The sequence below is a fragment of the Parus major genome, chromosome 1 (assembly GCF_001522545.3).
Source record: "Parus major isolate Abel chromosome 1, Parus_major1.1, whole genome shotgun sequence".
NCBI classification, from domain to species: Eukaryota; Metazoa; Chordata; class Aves; order Passeriformes; family Paridae; genus Parus; species Parus major.
This window is the reverse complement of record NC_031768.1, coordinates 31,597,100-31,622,666: the sequence shown is the minus strand read 5'-3', so window position 1 is coordinate 31,622,666 and position 25,567 is coordinate 31,597,100. Positions and strand designations below refer to the sequence as shown.

At 38.1% G+C, this 25,567-nt stretch overlaps 1 protein-coding gene across 1 annotated transcript in view; it reads left to right on the top strand.

Moving 5' to 3' along the window:
- Positions 1-25,567, top strand: part of GABRB3 (gamma-aminobutyric acid type A receptor subunit beta3) — a 115,532-nt gene that overhangs the window by 74,236 nt on the left and 15,729 nt on the right. The window contains exons 3-6 of the mRNA XM_015632826.2: positions 4,345-4,565; positions 10,515-10,597; positions 11,805-11,942; positions 19,790-19,942. Coding sequence (XP_015488312.1) covers positions 4,345-4,565; positions 10,515-10,597; positions 11,805-11,942; positions 19,790-19,942 — 595 coding nt within the window. The remainder of the gene's footprint in view (positions 1-4,344; positions 4,566-10,514; positions 10,598-11,804; positions 11,943-19,789; positions 19,943-25,567) is intronic.

The window sequence follows — 25,567 nt, the reverse complement described above, 5'->3', positions numbered from 1 at the left end:
ATTTTCAATAAATCTTTTTATCCACTGAATGAGTACTTACTTTATTAACTCAACAAAATTAAATAATCCAGAAACTGATGATAATCATCACATTTGTCTTTTGGTCAAGAAAACAAGGATGTGAATTTACATCAAAATGCAAATTTAAATCGGGAAACTGCATTTCAGGTAGACACAAGCCTATCTTCCCAAGAACTGAAATAGTACTCTTTTTTTGCATATTTTTTCTAATATTTCCAGTAATTTTCAACCTATTCTTTCATTTTGCATGCATAATTTGTTTTGCTTAATTGCCACATTAACAGTATTGCATCTTAATTATTAATTGCAGTGTTTATCTAGCAGTCATTTTGAAGGAACATTTTTACAGCTAATAGATAACTTGTAACATCCCTGATACATAATATAGTAAGACAGCAAACAGTGATAGTCAAATTTAGAGTGCTATTGCTGCTATAATTATGTTAATTTTATTTTGATAAGCAAACTATATTTTAGAATTTTTCTTTCACTGTTACTGAGTGCAGAAGAAAAAAAACTAGAGATAATAAGCCCTGTAATAGAAAACAAGTAATTGTTTCCTTTACTATTAGAGCATATTAGTATTTTTCATTCAATGGTCTTACAGTCAGTGCATTAGGAACTGTACATTATCTGTCTGAAGTGGCTTTTTAGGAGTGGGTTAGCTGTTTCCTGCATGGTATGCTCAGTCCAAGAGAGACAAATATAATGTAGAAAATGCTTAAGAATTTCTTTGTACATGGTTAGCGCATATAGAATTTGTTAGTCTATAATCCTTGCTTGAGATGTATTGAAATCACAAGCAACACACATGAAGATCACAGATGTATTATACATTATTTGTGATATCAGCCTGTTTATTGTTGTATCTAAATGTCTTACCTTGATAATATCCAAAGTACTACCTACTATTTGAGGTTTTTTAATTCTGTTTTCCACTTACCTTGACCAGGGAAAACTGGATTGAAAGAACAGCCATCACTCCCTTTTGTGTGCCTTTCCTTACATTCGTGGCATATACATTACATAGAAATTAAAGGATGCCCAACACTGGCCTTTATCCTTGTGGTATGTTTCAGGGTCTTTAAATGCACAGAAGAAAGATCATGTTGCCTATGCAGTTGAGCTTTTCCCATTTTGAGGACATTTCACCAGTACTTGAGAAGCACTGTGCTTGTTGCCTGTTAGGGCTTTGAGTGATTTTATTACCATGCTTGACCTGAAGCGTGTTATTCCTGTGATGATCTGGAGAGGTAAATGTTGAATGTCTCATTGTATTGTTTGGGGGAATAAAATATGCTTTATAGAGGTCTTTGCTGCTGAGAAAATTGTTCGCTGTTCTTTGCAGTAGTTAGAACTTCCTAAAGCTGGCAGCCCTGTGTCATCTTTGGCATAAGATAGCACCCTAATGCAGTAGCTGTAGTGGGATGAATCTCTTCTGGCTTTAGACATCTACCCCCTTGACTTCTGTATCAGAACTAATCATCATAAGCTCCTTGGAGGGAGGTGGCCCTTAATAAACTTTGTAGACTACTTACTGAGTGATAAAAGTTCATATTCTCATTTACCTGCAATATCTAGTTCATGTTTCCCAGTCTACACTCAAACCATTTTTGCATTTTCCTCTGGGGTCTAGACTAGGAAACAACCTTCTTTATACATATGAAGTCTTGAAAATTAGTTAATGAAAGAATGAGAGCTGATATCCATATGGTTTAAAAAAGCATGGTTTCTGCAGGTAGTGAGTGAGTTGGGTGGAGCCACCCTAATGAGCTGGTATTTCCTGGTCATTCATCACTCCTTGCACAGCCAGGCAGTTTCAGTGCAGTTCTTATGCAAGCTTGCTGCTCCTGTTTTTTGGGGGAGTTGGAAAAAGTGTGATGGTGACCAAGCATGGTTCATATTAATTCCTTCTGTCATTGTCTTCGGAGCAGGTGCAGCTGGCAGAGCCCAAATGTACAAAACACAAATATATACATTAATAGACATAGAGTTTTGGGTTGTTTTTTTTTAAATTTAAAATAAAGATGATAGAAGAAGTAAGCAGGGTGAATAGAGAAAGTACTAGTGAAATTTGTACTTTGGAGAATGTGTTTTGGAAGTCCTTTTTTCATTCAAGACACAGTAAGTTTTGGATGTTTGATGGTTGTTGTATTTCTGCATGTAATTTGTAAAGTTGTTCCCTGACACAGCAAATGTTATTTTAAAATAAAATTCCAGGTTGTGTTGTTATATTTTTTTTTTATTTAGCTAATTAATTACTCCATTCATTAGGTGTTAACATGTATTTTATCTCAAACCAAAGGAAAAATAAAGCTAGCCTAAAACTTTTTTTTTTTTTTTTCCCAGCTGTACTGCTTCTCTTATATTTCAGTGCTGGCCAGCTCACTTCTTTCAATGCCATGCAGTGCCACCCCTTTTCTTTATTTCATTTTTTAGCATTATTTTGTGCATATACTTTGCATTTACACATAGTGAGCTTTTTGTGTGCTGTTCTTGTGTCCACAAGTTTTATAATGCCAAATTTCTTGACATTGCTGTGCAAACCATTCTAGAAGGCGGCATGTTTTGAATGTTAATAGAAACAAGCTTTAATTAAACGAAACAGAGCTGGTAGAGGATATTTGTTCTAATGCATCAGTGTTAGAAAACTGATTGCAGAGAGCATGAGGAGAGAGGTGGCCTTCACGACGTGATGATGGGAGTGAGGCAGGTGCACCCAGTGTCTTGTGCACCTCATTCACTGCTGAGCAGGGACCATTAGTCCCACTGAAGAAAGCTGCTGACAAAAAGATTAGAGCTCGTTCTCTTGAGCAGTCATGTCAGATTTGAGGTTTGAGGAATGAGATTCCTTCTAGGCAACTCCACGTGGGCTCCTTTCTCCCATCACTGGGCCCTTTTGTTTTCAAAGGTCTTCTATTAGTTTCTTAAAATGGGAACAGCTTTTCCTTGATATCTACAATGATTTATTTTTCTAAGCAATTAAATTTGATTTCTTTAAACCATAGCAGCTCCCTCATTAAAGAGAATGAATCACTGGATCAAAAATGCAAAGGCACTAAGTGTGAAAGGCAGGCTCAAGTTTCATATGATTTCAAGGAAAGACCATAGGGCTTGAGGGAAACAGAGCAGGAGCAGTGCCTGGAATTGGACTGTCTCCACATGAAACCCTTTACAAGAATGGACCAATCCCAACAGCCGTGCTTAGAAAACTCCAGCATCCTTTTCCCAGACAAGCAGCAAGCCTGAGGGGTTTTGCATCACCAGCTTGTAGAAACAGATGCAAATACAGGTATCCTGTGGCTTGCACACCTGCTGCTAAATATTTAAATGTGTTTGGAGATCACATAAATTTCTCAGTATTTTGTGAAGAATCTCATTAAGAGTTTTATTGTTTAGAGTGCTTCTGTAATTCGAAAATCAGAGTTTTAATGGCTTGTACTAAAGTTTCATTTTTTTCATGTGATTTATTTTTTCAGTTTTGCTGGTACATAACTTTAAAATGTTCCCAGACTTTTTTTTTAATGTTTTATAACACCATGAAGGTAATGAATGACGCCTGCCAGCTAATGCATTCAAAGCATTTCCATATAGCCTTATTATGACATGAAGAAGTCAGGTTAGAAAATTCTGAAATGAAATAAAGAATTTTAAAATTGTTGTTTTAAGCTTCTGTATCCATGTGTATGCTTTTACATTAGTGATCATAGCTCATAGGAGACACCAGAAACCTTAAAACTGACAAAATTATGAAAACCAAGCATTGACATTAGTGGGACTTTAATACAATTTACTCTTATTCAAAGTACCAGTGTAGCCTGTTGATGAGAAAATAGCTGTGTTACTGCAAAATGCAGTCTCACACAAAGGTACATGTATAATGAACATATTTTCAGCTCATTTTTCAGACAGAAATTTGCATCCTGCTTCAAAACACTTTAAATGGTTTTTTCCATTTATTTAGCATTTTTAAAAATGGGGAAGATGGCAGTATTTACCCATTATGTAATTTATCATTCCACATATATGATAATTTTGGGCAGTTGTCAGAGGAACTAAATGAAAGAAAAGCAGGAGCAGGACAAAAGATACTGATACCTTCTGAATTTTGTAAGAGTTGCTATGCCCCCTTAGTCTAGAGTGATACTTGAAAGACATGAAAAAAATTGTTAAGTGCTACAAAAATTGAATTTTTATTAAACATTTAAAAATATTAAATTTAAATTTAATCAACAGCCAAATAAGCAAACAACAAGGAAATTATTCTCCTAGTTATACAAAGTATGGTTGACTGTTGTACTTCTCTTTTTTTCCCCTCACCAGGATTACACTTTGACTATGTATTTTCAACAGTACTGGAGAGATAAGAGGCTGGCTTATGCTGGCATACCTCTGAACCTCACGCTTGATAACCGAGTGGCAGATCAGCTTTGGGTGCCTGACACTTACTTTTTGAATGACAAGAAATCATTTGTGCACGGCGTTACTGTGAAGAATCGAATGATCCGCCTTCACCCGGACGGAACGGTGCTTTACGGCCTCAGGTCTGTGCTTCCGTGATGAAGATTTCATCGCTGCTCTTATGTGTTGTTGATGTTTGCTTCCTGGTACAAGGTTATTACAAACATTGGTTAGTTTATTATGTAACCTTCCCTGTAACTCTAAGAGATGCCAGTAGAAAACAAATGACACACTCGATGTTTCTTAATTTTGCCAGAAGCGCCTTCAGTCAGGTTTTATCTGTTTCTGTACAGTCACCATATCTGGAAAGCCCGCTGGCTATAGGAAGCAGAAAGGCACATGTTAATTGTAAACCTGAAAATCCTGTCCAAAGTACAGGCGGTAAGATTGAATATGGGTGCTTATGTTGTCTCCTCATGTGTTCATAGTGTATAAAAAAAAAAAATAAAAAAAGCCAGAAGTAGCCCTGGTTGGGGGGAGGGAGTCAGCCACAGCTAAGATCATGACCTGCTACTTTCAGTGATTTCTTCAAGCAGGAATCAGCACTGTAATTGTTACATTTCAAACCAGAGGTATAAAGTGACCTTAAATTCTCTTACTTTCTACCTATTTTGACTTGTGTTTTCTTCCTTTTCTGTCATAGCTTTTATGGTTAGAAATGCTGAAGTATCCTTCTCTTAATAAACTTAACTACACCAGCAAAAATCCTTATAGAAAACCCAGTAGTATCAAAATAGTACTTTCTTTGAACAGGTTAGTTCACTTGCTCCAGTGGTTTAAGCCACCAAAACAAATCTTTGCCAGTGAAAATTCCATTTCCACAGGTGGAAGTTTCTTGTATATTTAAGCTGAGAAAATACTCAAGATTGGTGCACACAGGTAGTGAAAGATAAAAAGTCCCTAATATAAAAATGAATGAGAGCACAAAAGTAGTGGAGATGGGTTATATATCCAGTATCAATATTTTACCTGCTTCTCTTTCTTATCAGTGGCTGAACTTTTTACTTGACTTGGATCTTGGCCCTCACCTTTTTAACTCCTATTACATGTCACGTATGGAGAATTGAATGAATCTTTCTAGACAAAATAGAGATAGATGCAGTCTAATATGAAACTTCAAAGAATTTTGGAATGTTTTCTCTGTAATTAACCATTTTTTAGCAAAATGAGGCTTTTGTTTTGCAAGGTATTGACTCAGTATGGAACACTACAGGTTTAGGATTCGTTCCACAAATGGTTAAATGTAAGAAAAAGTTATCTGAGACATACTTGTTTCCTTCATGTCAAGAAATACCCCCCCCAAGCAATATAATAAAAGAGTAAAGCAGATTAGAATTCTTGTGATCCTAGTAATGTGTAGAAGTCTTTCTGTCACACTCTAAAAACATTTGGACACATTCAGGTGAGGATTATCTGCCATAGAGTAGTGTCTTTGAATAAGTTGGCTTCCCTTTCTGCAAATGCAGATGCATTCCACGTAATAGGATTTGCTTAGCAGGGTTTTCACCAGTGGCTCATGTGTAGCACACTTCTTCCCATTTCTTTTCTCTGAAAAGAAATGTAATATCCAGGGTGAGATATCTTTGACATGAAGCAGCTAAGTTACATAGTGAAGAATGACTGTCTTAAATTAAATCGTGGCAGAATATAGAACACTGTGATCCAAATGAAAAAAATATGTGAGCCTCATCTCTGCTGATTTAAAGACCTGTGTGTGCTTTGTGTTGTTCCATCACTATGCTACTTCTCCCTCTGTTACGGCTTCAGAGCATCCCAGTGGCATTGGGCTCAAGCTGCAGTCCAGGGGCAGTGTGGATTGAGGCTGGAACTTGGAGTTTTATGTGCCACAAAGCACAGGGTCACTCAGAATAATAGGTGAAATTTTGGAGGGTTGCAACCAATTACAGAACATCCACAGAGCAAAGCAGTTCCTCAACACATATATAATTAAAAGTGATCCATCCCAAGGCCACACTGGATGTGTGTTCTCTTCTGAACAATGTAGGATTTATCACAGTTTTGAAAGACTTGACCTTCAGTCATCCAAGGTTCCTCTCTGCTTTAGAGAAAGCACTTTGCTACTGCAGCAGAAGTCTGTGATAGTGGGGGAATGGAACAGTAGCTGTTTGAAGTTCAGCCCATTTCTGGGGAATTTTTTTTCTTTGTGTGACACACTTAATTTGTTCTACCTTCTTCAGAACAATCTACAAGGAAAATGATGATAAAACAGCTTTTTTTCATAAGAGACTAAGGAGGAAATGACTATAGTCTGGGGATCAAAAATAGAGTCTGACTGCTTGTGTGTTTCTTGTGCATAAACCTCTTGTTTTTAGGCAGCACAATGTAAGATGTTAAAAGTGAGTGGAGGAATATATGTATTTTATCTGAAAGGACTCACATAATTATTACCCATATCTGAAACATGATGAATGTTTGCAGGGTGAAAAGGTTAGTTGTGATCAGTCAGACAAGGCAACCGCGCTTACTTCTATTCTTTTTTTGGATTAATGTATTTCTGTATCAAGAAAGTTAACTGTCAGGACTGTGACCTAGTCATATATGAAGTATCTATATTGCCTAGACTGAGTCATACTGTAAAAGTTTTGGGAACATAAAATATCCTTCTCTCAGTTATGTATGCAGCACCTCGTCACAGATGGGGCTCTTGTACAATACAAAAGTATAATCAAAGACAATGAGCCCAGGAATATAGCACCACAGAAGGATAAGAGAATCTATATCCAGAGGAAAGGAAACCAGAGTATGAAATTATAAACAATTAAAAACATTTTCTTTGTGTGTTGCTTTCACCCAAATTGTATGTGTGTCTCTGTCTCGCTTCTTCTTTGTCTGGTTCATCATCATTCCTCTGTCACTGCCATGATGATGGGTTCTTGAAGCCTTGTTGTCTTGTGTTAGGCACCCCCATCCTATAAAACGTAAACCTGCTCTTCTTGGGAGCATGCACAAGCCTGCACTGTTCATTCTTGCTTTTGGTGTGCATTTTTGCAAGTTAAATTCGGTTGCTTGAATGTTCATTCAGGAGCAACCTCTGAGTACTAAACGTATTTTGAAAAAATGAGGTAAATTTGTTTCTGTCTATTTCTAGCTGTACCTTCTTTTCTAGTGTATATTTATTAAATTAAAAACATCCATTTTTCTGTAAAAAAAGTAAAAGAGTTTCTTGAGCAAGAATGTGCAGTTTCTGGGACTGGAACCTGTGACACAAAACTGCTAGAATATGTGAATAGACCCAAAATATAACACAATTATTAAGTTGAATATAGGTTTGCCAGCTGTATAATTTTTTGCAATATTGTAAAATTAATAATTTGTGTTCTGTATGGCTGGCATTTAAATCTGGATATACAACATAATATTTAAGAGTCTGCTAGCACATTCCCTTTCATATCAACTTGGCTCATGTGGATTCTGCTGCGGGATCCCACATGAGACCTAGGTTTGTGTAGGCAAATTTCCTAAAGCATGGGAGAGAACCTTCATATCAACAATTTCTAAGTATGCCTGCTTGTTTTACTTTGAACACAGTTATTCTTTGACTCATGAGCAAGATCCTTTCATTGCACAAACAGTATGGCATTGTTAAGGTGATCATTGCTTGTTTATAAATAATCACAGACTGAAGAATAAGTTTTCTCCTCCAAGACCGTATGCTAATCCTAGTTTTATATGCTTAGCTAGAGATGCTCTTAGTCATTGTCTTGAGGAGATATTCAAAGAATCACAGAAAGCTTTGGGTTGGGAAGGACCTTAAAAACCATCCTGCCATGGCCGAGGAAACCTTTGGTTAGGTCATGTTGCTCAAAGCCCTGTCCAGGCTTGCCTTCAACATTTACAGGGATAGAGAATCCAGAACTTCTCTGGGCATCTTGTTCCAGTGCCTCACAACCCTCAAAGTCAAATTTTAATCCTAAAATCTGATCTAAACCTACCACCTTTCAGTTTAAAGCCATTCCTCCTTGTCCTATCACTACACGTCCTTCTAAAAAGTCTTATTCCGGCTCTCTCATAGCCTATCCTTTGGTATTGGAAAGCCAGTAAGATCTCCCTGGATCCTTATCTTCTCCAGGCTAAACAACCCAGATGGTTAATCCTCTCCATAGGTAATAACCCTGTTAGCACCCTGAGTTTCCAGAAGGGCATTAGCAAATGTTGGTCACAGAGAAGAAGTTTCCCTAAACTGCAGAGCAGCTGAGGAGCTGCTGTTTGTACACTGCTCCAGCCCACCGGAATTTGTGTTAACAGAGGAACCACAGCAATTCCCAGATGGAGCTTGGAGGAAGGCTGACCTAAGTATCCTCTTGTGATATGATACTTAGTACCTGAAATCCTGTGGGACTACTAACATAGGAGTTTTCAGAGGACAGTCAGAGGAGTCAGCAGGGACAAAGACATGGTCATGCTATAGGTAAGGCTGGAAAGGACAAAGATCAGGTGTGTGTCTTTCTCAGTGGCTACTGGTAGGAACACAAGTTAGAAGATGTGATGAGTCATAGATCCTTGAGTTTTTTCCTCTCCTTCCTCATTCATTGTCTTTGTGCTCATACAATTTTCTCTCCCTGTGCAAAGAAATTACAGTATTTTCTTGCAAAAACACCTTCCCAGTCAGAGAAGGGTGGCCTCTGTTGTCCTGTGAGATTGCAATAATGGTCTTAATCCCTTTCGTTAGATATTATGTGGCTATTCATCTAAAATAATCCTGTATACTAAGGACAAGCATTCTTTCTTTCCTTTTCTTTGAGTTTGGATAGAACATTCATAATAACAACGTAAGGTTTTTTAACTGTGAAAGATGTGAAGAAAGGCACCTAACTATTTTTTTCTCTTGAAACACTGCCTTAGAATTTTGAAGTAGTTTACCAGATTAGAAGACTATAATTTGAGAAGGTTAATGGTTAGAAGAAATAACTTCAGAGAAAAGACATGAAAAAAAACATTAACATTGAGGGTTCCAGCTTTTAGAGGTACATTTAAGGCATTCTCCCATCTTGTATTTATTCGCATAAATTATCACTAGAATATTATTTGTTTAGGAACAAACTGTGTGCAAGGTCCATGTCTTGTTTATATCAAAAAAGGATCAGTAAGGAACAGAGCTAGTCAGATTCAGAAGATAATTTAAATGTGAAATTTATATGAAGCCATTATAAAAACAATGATGCATAATAATGTACACACCCTTGGTGAAGGCTGTGATTCAGAAAAACATCAAAATATGCTGCAGATTAATGATGAGCATATGGTTATATCTGTCTAAAGTTAGTACAAATATATAAATCCATTAATTACAAAATAAATTGACAGTGCTGTGTGAAGCTGTTAAGACAGTTGTTTTGGTTCCACTGTTTGTTGTTGACTCTCCTGATATACAAGAGGTTGAAGAATAATGCTGATTCATCAGTGGTGAAATGTTTTGCAAAACCATCCTTAGGGTGCTAAATGGTTAAATAGACAGAGAAGCAAAACTGTATTGTTATTTGAGGAGAAAACTTAAAATTCAATATAGAGCTTCACAACAAAATCTTCTTTGAATTTGAAAACCAGGGAAGTAATATTTAAAACAAAGCATTTCGCTGGACTTTAAACTTTTTTTCAGCATTTCAGGGTTTGGTTTTTTTTCCTAGACCTGTCACAGAACCAAGAAATCAGTTATTCATGCAGCTGTAATCATTTTGACATTTGTAGCAGACTATTTTCACTTCATGGTTTCTGTTATAAAGTCATATCTTTTATCCTCAGCAAATGTTCATGTAATATTTGCATATGAGGATAGGTCCATTGATCCCCAAAGGGGCTGGTTGCATAAGGGTAATTCACAGCCAGTTGTTCCACTGAAATTCAGTGTAATTGCTGCTCTATTAGGCTGATTATCAATGTAAAAATACAGACCAGATTCTCAGTTATTGTAAGCTGTTTTTCAGAGGGTCTTCACTTTGGAAGATAAACAGCCCCATCACCCAAAACTTGGATTACTGGCTGCATGGTAAAACTCTTTGGTGCTTGTGTTTCAGAATCACAACCACTGCAGCATGTATGATGGACTTGAGAAGATACCCATTAGATGAACAAAACTGTACTCTGGAAATAGAAAGCTGTACGTACCTAAGAAGATGCATGTGAAATCTAGTTTGGATCTAGCTTGTTTTCTTGCATTTTTTTTTAATTTATTTTATAGAACTGTGTAATATTTACACATGTGTCTATAAACACTATTTGAATTGTAATTATCACCATTTGGATTTTTTTTTGTCTGTGTATTTGAATTATTAAAAGATGTAAAGAGTCATCTATTTCTAGATAGATTAATACATCCCAGAAAATAAGGTTAGGACAGAAAGAAGTAATTTAGTATTCCTGCCTGACCTGGCAGAGGTAGTGACTGGATGCTTATCTTCAACATGAGAGATGAATATTTGTATTTTTATCAGATTTATTTTCAAGTGAGCAAACACTGTGATACAATTTTCTTTCAATATCCTTTATTATGTATGGATCATCTTTGTGCAGGACCTACTCTGGGCTTTCAGACTGACCCCGTTTATGATTTGAAACTATGTTACAAAAAGAACAATATTCTCTTTTCACCTAGTCATGTCCTAGGATTGCAATATTCAGATGTATATTTGCACTTCAGAAGTACCTGGTCCATTTCTGCTACTGGCTGGAAATTGTGGCCATATACAGAAAATACTAGTATATGCCATATACAGAAAATACTAATATATATTCCATATTCAGCTGTAGTTAGTCCTCTACTAGTGGAAGCTAGTGGAAATGATGCAACTCACAGTTTACTGTGAGTGGAAAAGGTCTGGCCCAGTTATGTTTCTCTGTGTTCCTTGAATAATTAATATTATAATTAATATCCTTAAATAATAAAGTTAATAATTAACCTTCTTCTGTTGATTATCAGTAAATGTAAATATACATTTATAATAATTTATTATAATGTATAATGTAAATATACATTACATTATATAAATGTAAATATACATTTGGTTTCAGTGCTAAATGTATCTGATATCCTAAATCTTGGATAGTGTTTTCTTCTCACTGAGACCATTAGTGAATAATATATGAGTGATTAAAAAAAAATAAAAAGAAATCTGAGTATTTTGCCTGAAATTCTCAGTCAGACTGTAATGGTGTAACAATTTGGGAGACCTTCCCACAGGCAAAATACCATACAGCTCTCCAGCTGTTCCAATTCTTTTTCTTTTTGTTGTCTCAAATGACAAGCTGCATGTTTGAGGCTGTGTTTGAGACCACTGTTATTTCTGACTTTCTTGCTTTGCCTGCAGATGGCTACACAACTGATGACATAGAGTTCTACTGGAGAGGTGGAGATAACGCAGTCACTGGCGTGGAGAGGATTGAGCTTCCTCAGTTCTCTATCGTGGAATACAGACTGGTGTCAAAGAATGTTGTCTTTGCCACAGGCAAGTATTGCCATTTGCCCATTTAGTGTTTCATTTTCTTGTGCGTGAAAATTACTGTTTTATTAATAATAATTAACTTTAATTACCAGGCATGATATGTAGCCTGTGTTGCATGTCTGGATAAAGAAATTAGTTGACAAAGCCTGGAGGTAGGAGCCCATGAAAATTACAGACCTATATTCAGTATTCAGCTCCAGGGACTCCAACACAAGAAGGACATGGACCTGTTGGAACAAGTCCACAGGAGGGCCACAAAGATGACCAGGGGGATGGAGCACCTCTCCTGTGAATACAGGCTGAGAGAGTTGGGGTTAAGCTGGAGAAGAGGACCTTCTAGCAGCCTTCCAGTATTTAGTGGAGCCAACAAGACAGCTAGGGGAGGGACTTTTTTATAAAAATGTGTAGTGATAGCAGAAGGGCAAATGGCTTCATGCTGAAAGAGGGTATATTTAGATGGGATATAGAAAGAAATTCTTTACTGTAACAGTGGTCAGGTTGGATGGAGCTTTGAGTAACCTCATCTAGTCAAAGGTGTCTCTGCCTATGGCACTGGGGCTGTAACTATGTATTCTTTAATGTCCCTTCCACCTCCATTCACAAAACCATTTTGTGATTCTTTGTCTCCTTGTGTTTTCTTTTTTGTGTATGTATGTGATACTTAACTAGACACCTAGATATCCATGATCTAAATAAATATTAAGTCATTCACCTCTGAATCATGATTTACATGATTCAGCCTACAGGGTAACTGATCATATACAAATGTGTTTGGGCATGCTAGGTCAAAAAGCCACCAATTTTATAAACACCTCTCTGCAACTTTTCGGTGCATGTTTGTTTTGTTGTTCTATAGCAAATGTAATGTGTTTTATCACTTGACTTGCACTGATGGATATATAGTACTTTATACATAGTCATCCACTGCATTTGTTGCCGTTGTTAAGGTGCTCAAATCAAATCCCTGCTTGTTTCCTTGAAGATGGAATAAGAATTAGTAGTAACTCACAGTACTAGATGTCTTTGAATTACAAAGTGCAAGGTTGATTTACATATTTGGTGTTAGACACCAAAATAGGAATATGTGTGGCAAAACCAAAGCAACACAGAAAGCCATCAGCACATGTGGAGCCATTATTTGGCTCATTATTGGGGGCCTTCAGATTTTCAGTGCTGTTCAGACCACAGGAGTGTGCTGTTCCATCTGTCTCCACACACTAGAACAAATGAAGCACAGCTCAATCATGTTTGTAAGCATCACTTCACCCACTCTTTGGACACAGCATCTGTTTCAAAGTACACAGAAATACAAGTTGTATTCCAGAACAAAATGTAAATATTGCTGGGATTGAAATTAGTACAAGAGGGTTTGCCAACTGCTGCTGTTCTTGTTTACCATTGTGAATGGAAGATATTTTCTTCTATAGAGAATCAGTTGCTCTAATCCTGTATCCTTCTGTCCTGCAGCTAGTGTCACCCTTGGCAGCCAGGGCTTACTCGTGCCTCCACAGGACTGGATATGCTTTTGTAGGAAAGCTCTTTTAGACAACAGTGAGAATACAGAGAACTTATTTGTGGAGTGCCTTTAATGACAGCCCAAGGCCACCTTTTAGTTCAGCATGAAATATTTCACTAAATGCATGGTTTAGTAATGTAGAGATGAAAGATTTGTAAAAATCAGAAAATGAAAAATCGAAAGAGATATGTGACAAATACAAGAGAGACTAAAAACTAGGAACACATATTTCTGTGACTGACCAAATGTTCAGAATATTAATGGTTCTTTCTTCAAAAATCTAGTGAAAGAAATAAAGAAGTCTCATGCTTCAGGGTTTAAAACAGCTTGGCATTAGGGAATCACAGAGAACAGAATGTTTCTTGTACCATTTTCTGAAACATTTAATTTTTTTCACTGATGAAGACACAATACTGAATTTACTATTGCTTTGATACAGGACATTATAAAAATGCTTGATTAATTATGACATTTTATGACAAGTATTTCCATGCAGGGAAACATCACATTTGTTTCTCAAAAACACATGTTTAAATCTAAATCCAAAACATGCCAGCAGATCGGATGCATAAAGTCAGCAGACACTTTTCAAGTTTCTTCTCAAGAGTTTCTTACAGTCCCAGTAATTAGGGCCAGCTTCTACATTTTTTTGGAAAATAAGTAAGGCATGTTTTTGGCTTTGAGGTTATTGAAGTCTCAGGGGGAGATATTAGTTCTTTGAGCGCAGTATCTCAGTGAACATTTCAGAGATTTCAGTCCTAGTATGCTTTGATTGAATAAAACTAAAAGAAGACTTCAGAGTCATGCCATAAACAGCTTTTGGATTACTTATTTCTCCTATCCTTCAAGAGAAACTGTTCTGTATAATCTTGTGTAATTTAGGCAAAGGGAAAAATCTGTTCCCATAGTTACTACTGAGAAGCAATGATAAGCATGGGAAAACCCCCATCAATAATGTCAGAAATCAGGGTCAGCTGCAAGAATGCTGGAGGAGCTGAATGCCTAATGTTGAAGTATAGAATGGAAGTTAAAATTTATCTTGCCAAATTAACAAAATGTGTCTGAAAAATGTATAACATTCAGCATGGACAAGTTCAAAATACAGTATCTGTGCAACTAATTATTCCTATCCAGATTAAGGATAGAGAATGCCAGGTTATGCCATGGTTCTGTGTGTAGAAATATAGGGGTTGTTGTTGATCTCAGACTGGAAGTGAGCCAGTAAGATCTTTTTGAGGAGAAAAAGGAAAGAAACAGACAAAACCAAAAATCTTACCATATAAAGAAGTCTTGTTTACATTGATAATGCTTAGTATTATTATTAGAGCTTAGTATTGGTGGTCAAGGGTAGCACTCTTGAAGGCAGTAATGGAGCAATAGAAGAGGGTTTATGAAAAACAAGCAAGTGTGAATGAAAATCTTGAAAAAGGCAGAGCTGATATTAGTGGAGAAACAAGTATGGTCATATAGTTTAAAAAAAGAGAATGCTTGATTGTAAATGAAATAAAACCTTCAGGTGTCTAGAAGGTATCTGCAAAGCCATATACAATAGCCTGTTGCCTTTATTAATGATTTTTAAATTGCTATGAAAAAGAAATACCTGGTTTGACTGTTCTTCTAACACCAACTGAAGGCCATACAGGATACCATGAGGTATTTAAGTGGCACTGGATGCCCATGTGTCAGGAACTGAATTAAGCCCACAGTCAAATGCCATCCTGTCAGTGCTGTCAGTGAAGCCTAAAGAGCTGTTCAGCTCTTGAATACCTCTTCTTTCTCAAATGAATATTTTAAACACTATTCAGTTGCCTAAACATAACAATCTGTTGCTTTTTGAGCAGCTGCAGGAGATCCTGGTTAGCAGTTAGGCTGCTGTTCTGGCATCTTACAGCCTTGTGTCCTGTGTTCACCATCTAGTGCTTCAGTATTGATTTCTTAAGTAGTGTTCTGTTCTGCTCTTCTTTAGCCTGTCACATCTCAAATGAGAGTATAGACACCAGCATAGGCAGTTCAATCACACCCTTAGAATCAGCCGGCTCTAAGTCTAGATCTCCATGGTTTCCACTAACAGCTCATGCTCCATCCATGTGCAAATATCTGCATTCAAACACCTGAAATGTAGTTCCAAGTCCGTTACCTGAATCTGCCTCCCAAGCTGCTTAGATAATGAACAGGAATGGGGATATGTAAAACACCCCCTAAAAGCTTCAAGTCACATAGCAGTCAAAGCCAGATTAGCAACCTGTTGGTAAGAGGAGGGTAGTCTCAAAAGATTTGAAAATTAAATATTTGCTGTATTCTGAAAGATCAGTATGTAAAGTACATTTCCAATTAGCCAAAGAACCTTCCCTAAAGAACATATTAAAGTGAGAATTCTGTAACTGGCCAACTCTGTTATCCTGTTTCATACTTGGATAAAACAGCAAGAGACTAATTTATCCTTGAAGCCAAATATTTCAGCTTGCTAGCTTTTAATGAAATTGGAACAGAAACAAGTAATCTCTTTTTATCAAGTGCCCAAATATGTGAAAAAGGAATATTTCGGGCTCAAGTATTGATTAAGTATTTATTTTCATACTTTCATTCCCAATACTGTTGGATTTAAATACTATTGGCAAAATTCTGTTATTCCTATAGTATTTAAATTAGCCCATATACATCAACATGTTATATGAGATGGGAGGGAGGATAACAAGGCAAAACATGGTAAAAAGGAAAAAACCACAAAATTTTTATGGAAAATTAACAACTAGAATTTCTTGGTAATTAATCACTAAATGTACTTAATTGACAAATCATTATGCGCTCATAATCAAGCAAGTAGCAGTGTAATTGTTGAGCTTACCCAGAAGTCAACTTATATTAAATAATCCACAGAATGGATCCTTCTTTGATAAATAAAGATGTGGACTTGCAGTCCTTGCTCCATGAAGGTTAGGACCCATCCTTTTCACTGAGCTTTAGCCATTCAAAGAGGGAATAACTATGGAAAATGAGAAGGGGTCCTCCTTTTAATTGTTCTTTTTTCCACAGACTCCTGTGGCCTTTTAGATGGAGGTGAGATGCTGTGGCAGAGATGGCAGGTCGGAGGCAGGGTCAACAGATAATTTTTGAAGACATAAAAGCAATTCAGTTGAAAGAAATATAGACTCTCATAGTCTCAGAGAGAGGTACCTAAGGAGAGCCATGGCCATGTAGTATGACAAAAAACAAGGCTACAGTTCATGTCTCAATTTCAACTTGACCCTAAAAAAGTCTATACTGTACATGTCAACTGCAGTAAGCAGCTGTAATGCCAGCAAGACTTGTGTGTAGGTTGTCTGGGAGCCTCACACCATCAAAATCTACTTTGAGAAGGGTTTGGATTCATCTTGTTCTGATTTATGGGGAATTTAGGTGTCCACATTTGGACTAGGTGTCTGAGCTGGTCAGAATCTAGTCCATACTGCTGGTGGAGTCTGAAGACAAATTCAGTACACCTGTAAGAGTCCTTTTTAGGAGGTGGTGGGTAATTCTCTAGGTTTCATTTTCTAGATTGACTGGATGAACTGGGGTTTAGACACCAAGCTCACATGTAGGCAGTTCAAGTGAGTTGCTTTATCAATTGCTATTTGAGGGCACAAGGCAGTCTTTGTAGTATCCACATACTGACCAAAAAGTTGTAGGGGGTATATAATGTCCACCAGCTGTGTGCTGGTGTCTGAGATGTCACAGGGCATCTCAAAAGGATCAGGGCACAATCAGATTGGCAACTGAATCTCTCTGTTACTCAACTCTAACTCTAGAGCACAAAGACAGAAAGCACTGATAGCCTTGGCCCTATACATGGTTCTTGGGGTTCTAGCTTCAGGACAAAGAACCTGGTGCTTGAAACCTGTTTAGGTTGGTATCTCTGGCCTTGAGGTCAGCTCCTTGGGGAGTCCACCTTTAACACCAGATCTCACTAGTTTCAGTAATTACCTCACCTAATTAGATAGAAGTGCTGAGGTAATGGATGGTGGTCACAGGTGAAGCATTCAAGATAAATGTTTAAAGTTCACTCTGTTACATGCAGTTTCTAAGTTTGGGATTTCATAACTGAACATTACTAACATATGTGACACATTATTCTGTCCCCTGCTGATACACACCTCTATCACCTACACCATTTTCTGTGTATTATCAACAGTGAAGTTCTCTCTTTTTTCTCTGAATTTCCCTAATACATCCAGGGTCCTTGGCTCTGAAGCAAACTGAAAAAAAAAAAGAATTTACTTTGATTCAGTGATTCAGTTCTACTGAACTTTCTTGAATTAATCCTTCATACTATTTAATCCAAAAATTGGTATTTTATGGAAAAAATTTCAGTTGTCATCTCTATCAATTACATTCCACAGATGTCCAGATCTGGACAGGACTTTTGAAAAGTTTTATACACATTCATAGAAAACCCTTTGAGCCCTTTGGGCACTGTAATATATGAAGTAATTTTTCTCAACAGAGCTTTATAAAGATTTCTGTCTTATGTTCTACTCTTATTGCAGAAAGGTGATCTGGTCTTCTGCATTTTTAATGTATTTCATGATGGCAGTATTTATATATTTCATTATGGTCTCCTCTTTTATTTATATAGTCTGCAGACACAAGGCCACAGAAACATTTTCATAAGAATCCAAATGAAAAAGTTAAACTTTGCCAAAAAAAAAAAAAAAAAAAGTCAGGCCTGATTTCAATGAGATAACTTGTCTTTTGAAATGAAACATTGTTCTTTGGAAAATGAAAATGTTAAGCAAGTTGCAGTATAGAAGTTTTCTTGCTGAAAATTGTGTTGACTCCTTCAGACAGGAGAAAACCTTTGTCTGATAAGGATGAAATACATTCTTCTGATTCCACCAATATATACTTCTTTGGGTGAAACTAAAAGGCATTTCATCCTGGGAAAAGATGCTGCTGATTGAAGTAATCACAGCAACCAGATACACCTACCAGATATTTATTTTCCCAATGATAGCTGTCCTGAGATTGTTTGATACAACAGTTAAGAATATTTGCACAAGTTTGGTATTACCTTGCTGCTTCTGCTGCCTGGAAATGGTGTGGCATTTTTCTGTGGTATGACTCAAAATGTAACAAACTGTCAGGAATGAAAGAAAGTGAAATCTCCAGTTTTCTAGTCCTTCTTTCCCTTTCTTTCTTAGGACATCCATAATTCATGTCTATATGGGCAAATGTAGTTTCTCAAGCTCATATGCAAACATATGAATATAATTTATGGAGAAGTTTTTAATTTTTCATTTTTTCTCTAGATGAAATCTTTCATATATTTTGCATATTTGCATTAGAATGGGTGTGAAGTGTTCTAATATCTGGTTTGTGCCAATATTGGTATGTGCCAAGATAAGTTTTTTTAGGATGTTGACTAGATTTTTTTAGATGAGCTGTTAGAAGTATATCTAAGACTGGTAGTGCGAACACTGAAATCATGGAGCTAATGTGTGAATGACTACCTTTTTCTTATACAGCTGTACTCAGATTTAATCGTCTTTGCATTCAGTGAAAAAAGTCACAATTATTTTTAACCATTTGAGATTTCTAAATATATTTGTCTGAATATATATATGTATATGTCTAAATTGTATTCAGTAAGATTAACTCCAATTCAGTAAGATACACACCAATCAAGAGATTATTAATTACTTTCATTGTTAATTTTTTTCTATTTGTAACTGTTCATAAATTTTACATATATATTTATTTATATATACACACACAAAAATCAACCTTTATTTTGTTTATAATATGTTTGGAAGAAAAATTCAGGCTGGCTGTAATTGACATTAGAGGATCTAATCTGAAGGCTTTTCCTTTAGTGGAATTCATTATAATTTATTTTTGACACCACAGGTCACATGTTTCTTATAGTTCAGATGTAATTAAGAAGTCTCATCTCTTGAACAGCTCCTCATTGTAAATTAAAAACTATGCACATTACTCATTCTCTCAATATAAATTCTATACTGTGAAAACTGTTTACTTGGATAAGCATTTTACTTGGAGACCTAAGCATTTGTTCTTAAAAACTACCCAGTGTTCACCTATCTGTTCAATGGTCCAAAGTAATTTACTGTCTCTCTTTCTTTCCCAAATACAAATTACTTGGCTATCACTGTATTCACTGCAATGTTTCTTTTAATACCAATGAGTAATACAGTGAAGGTGTCATCCCTACTGTTCTGCAGTTGTCATATACCCCACAAAATGTGCATGCTTTAGTTTCTGCAGAAACTGAAGGCAGCTATCTACAAGTGTCTTTCCTTCAGTATAAATAATACTGTTTTCCTCTCTCTTTTCTCAGGTGCCTATCCAAGACTCTCATTGAGCTTCAGGTTGAAAAGAAATATTGGCTACTTTATTCTTCAAACCTATATGCCCTCCATACTGATTACTATTTTATCATGGGTGTCATTCTGGATCAATTATGATGCATCAGCAGCAAGAGTTGCCCTTGGTATGTGCTAAGAATGAGTGGGACATTAAAATGTCAGACTTAATGTAGCCTTAAGAGGTTGTTAAAAACTACAACGTGATGTCAGTGTTTTGAAATTCCAAAATAATTTGCATCAAAATCATGTCATCCAATATTGCCTCAAAAGTGATGTTTTTCCCTGCATGCAAGAGTGTAGCTACCACTAAATCTCTGACATGAGCTGCTCATACAGGTCCCAGACTTGTTCTCATCAAAGTTAATGTTGCCAGTGAATTCATCTAGGAGACCAGCTGCACAATTGTACTTGAGCGTGGGCTTTAGTCCAGCTCAGTGTGGGAGGACAAACATGGCTCCAAGCCTCCTCCTGAGGTCCTGGTGCTTTAACTGACACTGGCAGGAACAGACTTCACGAACCATTGCTAGTTCAGCACACAGGGGCACATCAGATATGGACCCCTCCATGCCACCTAACCCTCAGGTTACAGGTATGTTAAGTGCATGTTTATCACAGCTTAAAGTGTTACTTACCTTGGGACAGAAAAACATGGATTTGGCACCGGTATGTGATTCCTGCCCAAGAACTTTTCAGATCCTTTAAATAAGAGTATCAGTATCCTTTAGAAGAGTATTCAGTATCCTTTACATAAGAGAAGGTCACTAGAAAATTGTGCAGTTGACATGCTGGAGGGAAGGGATGACATCCAGAAGAACTTTGACAAGCTTGAGTGGTGAACCCACATGAACCTCATGAAGTTAAGCAAGGCCAAGTGGAAGATCCTGCATGAGGGTCTGGCAATCCCAAGCACAAGTACACACTGGGTAGAGAATGGCTTGAGAAATAGCCCTGAGGAGAAGGACTTGGGGTGTTGGTTTGCCAAGGAGTTCAGCATGACCCAGCAATGTGCACTTGCAGTCCAGAACTGTGTCTGGGCTGCACCAAAATCAGCAGGGTGAGGGAGGTGATTGTTCTTGACTCTGCTCTTACGACACCCCAGCTGGAATATTGGATCCATGTTTGGGGTGCCCAACATAAGAAGGTCATGGACCTGTTGGAGTGAGTCCAGAGAAGGGCGACAAAGGTGATCAGAGGCTGGAGCAACCCTCCTGTCAAGGCAGACCAAGCAACTTGATTTTGTTCAGCCTAAAGCAGAGAAGGCTCTGGGGTAACCTTTCAGCACCTTCCAGTACCCAAAGGGGGCCTGCAGGAGAGCTGGAAATGGACTTCATACAAGGACAGGACAAGTAGAAATGGCTTCAAAATGACAGAGAGTAGATTTGAATTAAGAAGAGATTGTTGATTGTAAGGGTGGTGAGGCACTGGCACAGGTTTCCCAAAGAAGTTGTGGATTCCCCATCCCTTGAAGTGTTGAAGGCCAAGTTAGATTTTTCTTCAAGCAACTTGACCTAGTGGAAGGTCCCTGTGCATGGCAGCAGACTTAGATGGGGTTTAAGGTCCCTTCCAAGCCTAACTGTGATTCTGTGATAGAATGGTATTCTCCATTTTAGTGCTCCTACTAAAACCACACTGCCGCTTGCTTCCCCCTGTCCCCCTTCCCACTGCGGGTGGCCAGAGAGAATTGGAGACACAAAAGGCAAAGATCCCAGGCTGAGGTAAGAACAATTTACTGGAAACAGCAATGAAACAAGAAAACAAACAGGATCAGCAACTTACTAATAACAAAACTGTACAAAAGAGAGAATGATTCACAAGCAAAAATGCTCATTGTGGAACTCATGACTCAATGACAGCCACGCTTGCCCCAACCTGAAAAGACTCCCTTCCTGCAACCTCTGGCAATGATGTGAGGTGATATAGAATAACCTTTGGGTCTTAGCCATGCCCCCTCCTGGCTACTGCAAAAATAAACCCTGTCCTTGCCAGAACCAGGACAAATTCTGTGACAATATCTGACAGCAAATATTTCATCTTTACCAGAAGTATACTCAGGGATAGCTGTAGCTAAGGAAGATTAAATGGGTCTATAAATCCCTATAAATACTTCTGCTTCTCATCTTGTCCCAAATTCTGTCTTCAACCCTGTGCTTCCCAATTACACATACCTTGCTACCCAAAACTTGTCACTGTCTGTGCTATCTTCCTGCTGTATTCTCTTATTTTCTTAAAACAGGAAAATACTCTCTAGTTCCCTTATTTTTTCTGTAATTTACCACAGCAAACCCAGACTTCAACCCATGTCCCTGTGATTCCCTGTTTCCTTACTCCCAAGATCCCACATACCAAAGCAGGCAGGGTAGCCACCTCTGTGCAACATATTACTCAGCATTTGAATTTGGGTAGCTGGAGACACTGTAAATTAACCGCAGTTATTCTTCATGTGCAGTAATTCTTCATGTACTGTGGATTAGCTGGTTCTTATGGGCATGACACTGTCTGGCATTACCACTCAGCAGCCCGTGTTTGTTTAGCAGCTTGAAGCTAAGTAGTAGCTTAATAGGAAGTGGGGCATAGAGCCCAAACATCTCTGATGTGTTCATAAATGAGCTACTGCATAGTAGAGATCCACCCAGGTGGACCAAGTGAGGCCAGCACTTCAATCACAACCATCATTGTCTAGATCCATACTGGCCAGGACTGCAGAGAACAGATGGCTAGACAGAAGTTACATTCATATCCAGTGACATTCCATGCCCTTCTGTGGCAGGTTCATGAGATTTTGCCTTGTTTAAGGAGCGAGGCTGTCTCATGTGGCCCATTTCTGTGTAGCACAAGTTCATCAAGTACTGTAAGACAAATAGAACAAAAATCAGAGAGTACAAGGCAAGCTCGGGAGACCAGATGTTCTATTTCCAAGTGGTAGAAAGTCCTTTTAAGAGGACAAAAATCCATGTAACAGTTTCTTCTCAGAAAACAATTAGTGCCTTGGTGATTATGCCTGTGGTATTTGTATAATAAAGTTCAGTATCACGCGTCTAATCCTATATTCCTTTGTATACCCCCTCTTACTAAGCTGGTACCACAGAATCACAGAAAATGGTGAGCTGGAAGGTCCCACAAGGGACCCACAGGAGTCCAACTCCTGTCCTTGCACAGGACCATCTCTAAGAGTCACACCATAGGCCCAAGAGCATTGTCCAAATGCTTCTTGAACTCTGTCAGGCTGGTGCTGGACCACTGTCCTGGGGAGCTGTTGCAGTGCCCCACCACTCTCTGGATGAACAGCCTTTTTCTAATATCCAACCTAAACCTCCCCTGACACAACTTCAGGCCATTCACTTGGGTCCTGTCACTATTCACCATAAAGAAGAGATCAGCATCTGCCCCTCTTTCCCTCATGAAGAAGCAGTAGACTGCAGTGGGGTCTCCAGGCTGAACAGACTGAGTTATTTAACTTGCTCGTCGTAGAGCATCCCCTCACAACCTTTCACCATCCCCTCTGCCCTCCACTGGACACTATAATAAATAGTACAATATTTTTTTTTTAGATTGTGCCACCCAGAACTGCCTCCAGTACTTGAGGTGAGGCCACCCCAGGTCAGAGCAGAGCAGGACAATCCCCTCCCTTGCTCACTGGCCGTGCTGTGCCTGATGCCCCCCAGGACAGGGTTGGCCCTCCTGGCTGCCAGGGCACTGCTGACTCATATTAAGTTGCCATCCACTAGGACCCACAGGACTTTCCGCAGCACTGCTCTTCAACCTTTTGTTTCCCAGTCTCTCTGTACATTGAGGTTTGCCCTATCCCAGGTGCAGAATCTGGCACTTCCCCTTACTGAACTTCACATGGTTGGTGATTGCCTGCCCAGTCAGTCCTCTAATTTGTCATGGTCTCTCTGCAGAGCCTGCCTGCCTCTGGGGGAGGCAACAGCTGCTCCCAGTTATGTAGTGTCTGTGAACTTACATGGCATCCTAATGTAAAGTGGTATAAAAGTTGAAAGGCACTATGGCAACCTTTGGAAATACATGATTGGCTCTAAAGAACACAGTATAGAGAAGGTATGCCTGAATTCCTGAGTATTTGTTTGAGGAAGCATTCTCTGTGCAGTTCTTGGGACACAGACTTTTACTCAACTCCTGCAAGAAGCCTGTATTTCTGCAAGAGCCTGATTCTATTCATTCACTTCCATGTTTTTCCCCTGTGCCTGATCCCTTGCTGCACTGAACCAAACAGTTGCCTCTAGAGTGAAATCTAGGTACAGAGCAAAGGCCAGCTCATTCCAGAGACAGTACTATGGACACTGCAGACAGCCAGTGATGCAGGACTGACCTCAAGAGAAATATTCAAACCTATCAGTTCTGCTCTGTGTTTTGCTAGTTAGCCCTAGAAGTTCCTAAATTCAGTCCTTCAAGTGAGAAGAATTATATCTAGGGTCTTCTCTTGTGGGAAGGACTATAATCACAAGATTATCTTATTTTTTTGTCTTAGAGGAGTGTCAGCTTCTTCTCCTCCAGCTGTGCTTTAAAATAAATTATTGAGCTTCAGAAAGACATTTGGCTGCAGGGTTTCAGGATCTCCCAGGGAATGTATTTCCCTTTGGTTAGTGATAGCCACCTTTCCATTCAGTGTGCTTAATGTTCCGGATCACCAGACATCTGGCATCACTGCACACTTGTTTCACACTTTAGGGGAAAAGCACTGAAAACTGCTTGACACTAACCTACTAAATATCCAATATTATCTCATAGGGCATTAGTACAGTTCCCTGGAGTGACACTGCTTACACCAACAGCTTGATTTTGAGTTACATTGTCTTTATTTCTGTCTCTTCATGTAAAAGAAGCTGTGCTTTATTATATGGCAGCAATTTTATTTCAGCCTTCATTTTTGTTATGCCTGTATTTTAGTGACTACTTGTAAAGTGATGGTATAATTATGGAATCAAAGAAAATAGTAATGGAGGAGACCTGGTAGAATGGCTTGCCTTGAAATGAGACTTATTCCACAAATCAGTGTTTTCAGCCACCTGTGATTTGCAATTCCCATAGAATTTCCAGTGGAGATACAGATCCCACAGTTTATTGTGAATTCAGGCAGACTGACAATAAATTTGATTTTCTTTCCTGATTTTTAAAACAGTGCTCTGGAATATATTTTCAGGTGCTATGTCCATCCTTAGATAAATACCTTTACATAAGGTTGATACAGATATTTTGTAGATATTTTATTAGTATCCAGTTTGTTGCTATAAAAATGCAGCTCTCCCTCCTTCTTCCTTTTAAAAAATCACATACCTATCTGTCTCTCATTGCTTACCTCACTTGTTTCTGTGTAATTAGCCTATTGCTCCAAATTAGTCATATCAAGTTCCACTTACATACTGTCCTTTCCTGAAATAGGTAGCTAAAATAGATGGGATGAGCTGTTCTAGAAAGGTACCTGTCTCTCCCCTGTCTCTACTATGGGGAGATCCCACAGGACTGGTATCAACCAACTCCTAGAAATTTAAAACTGTGGGAGAAGTCTTTCACTATCTGTGTGAACACTGTTCTTGTTTCACATCAGTTTGGTCTCCATGGAAGAGATTCTCACTACAGCTACACTGGCTTCCATGAAGCTGTGTTAACTCATGGCAGTGGTGCCAGACCCCCTTGTTAGCTGTTCCCCTTCTCATAGGAAGGAAATAATTGTAACAGAATATCAGTGCATCAAGTTTTAATTTTTTAATTTTTTTTTTTGCAATGTTGTCACC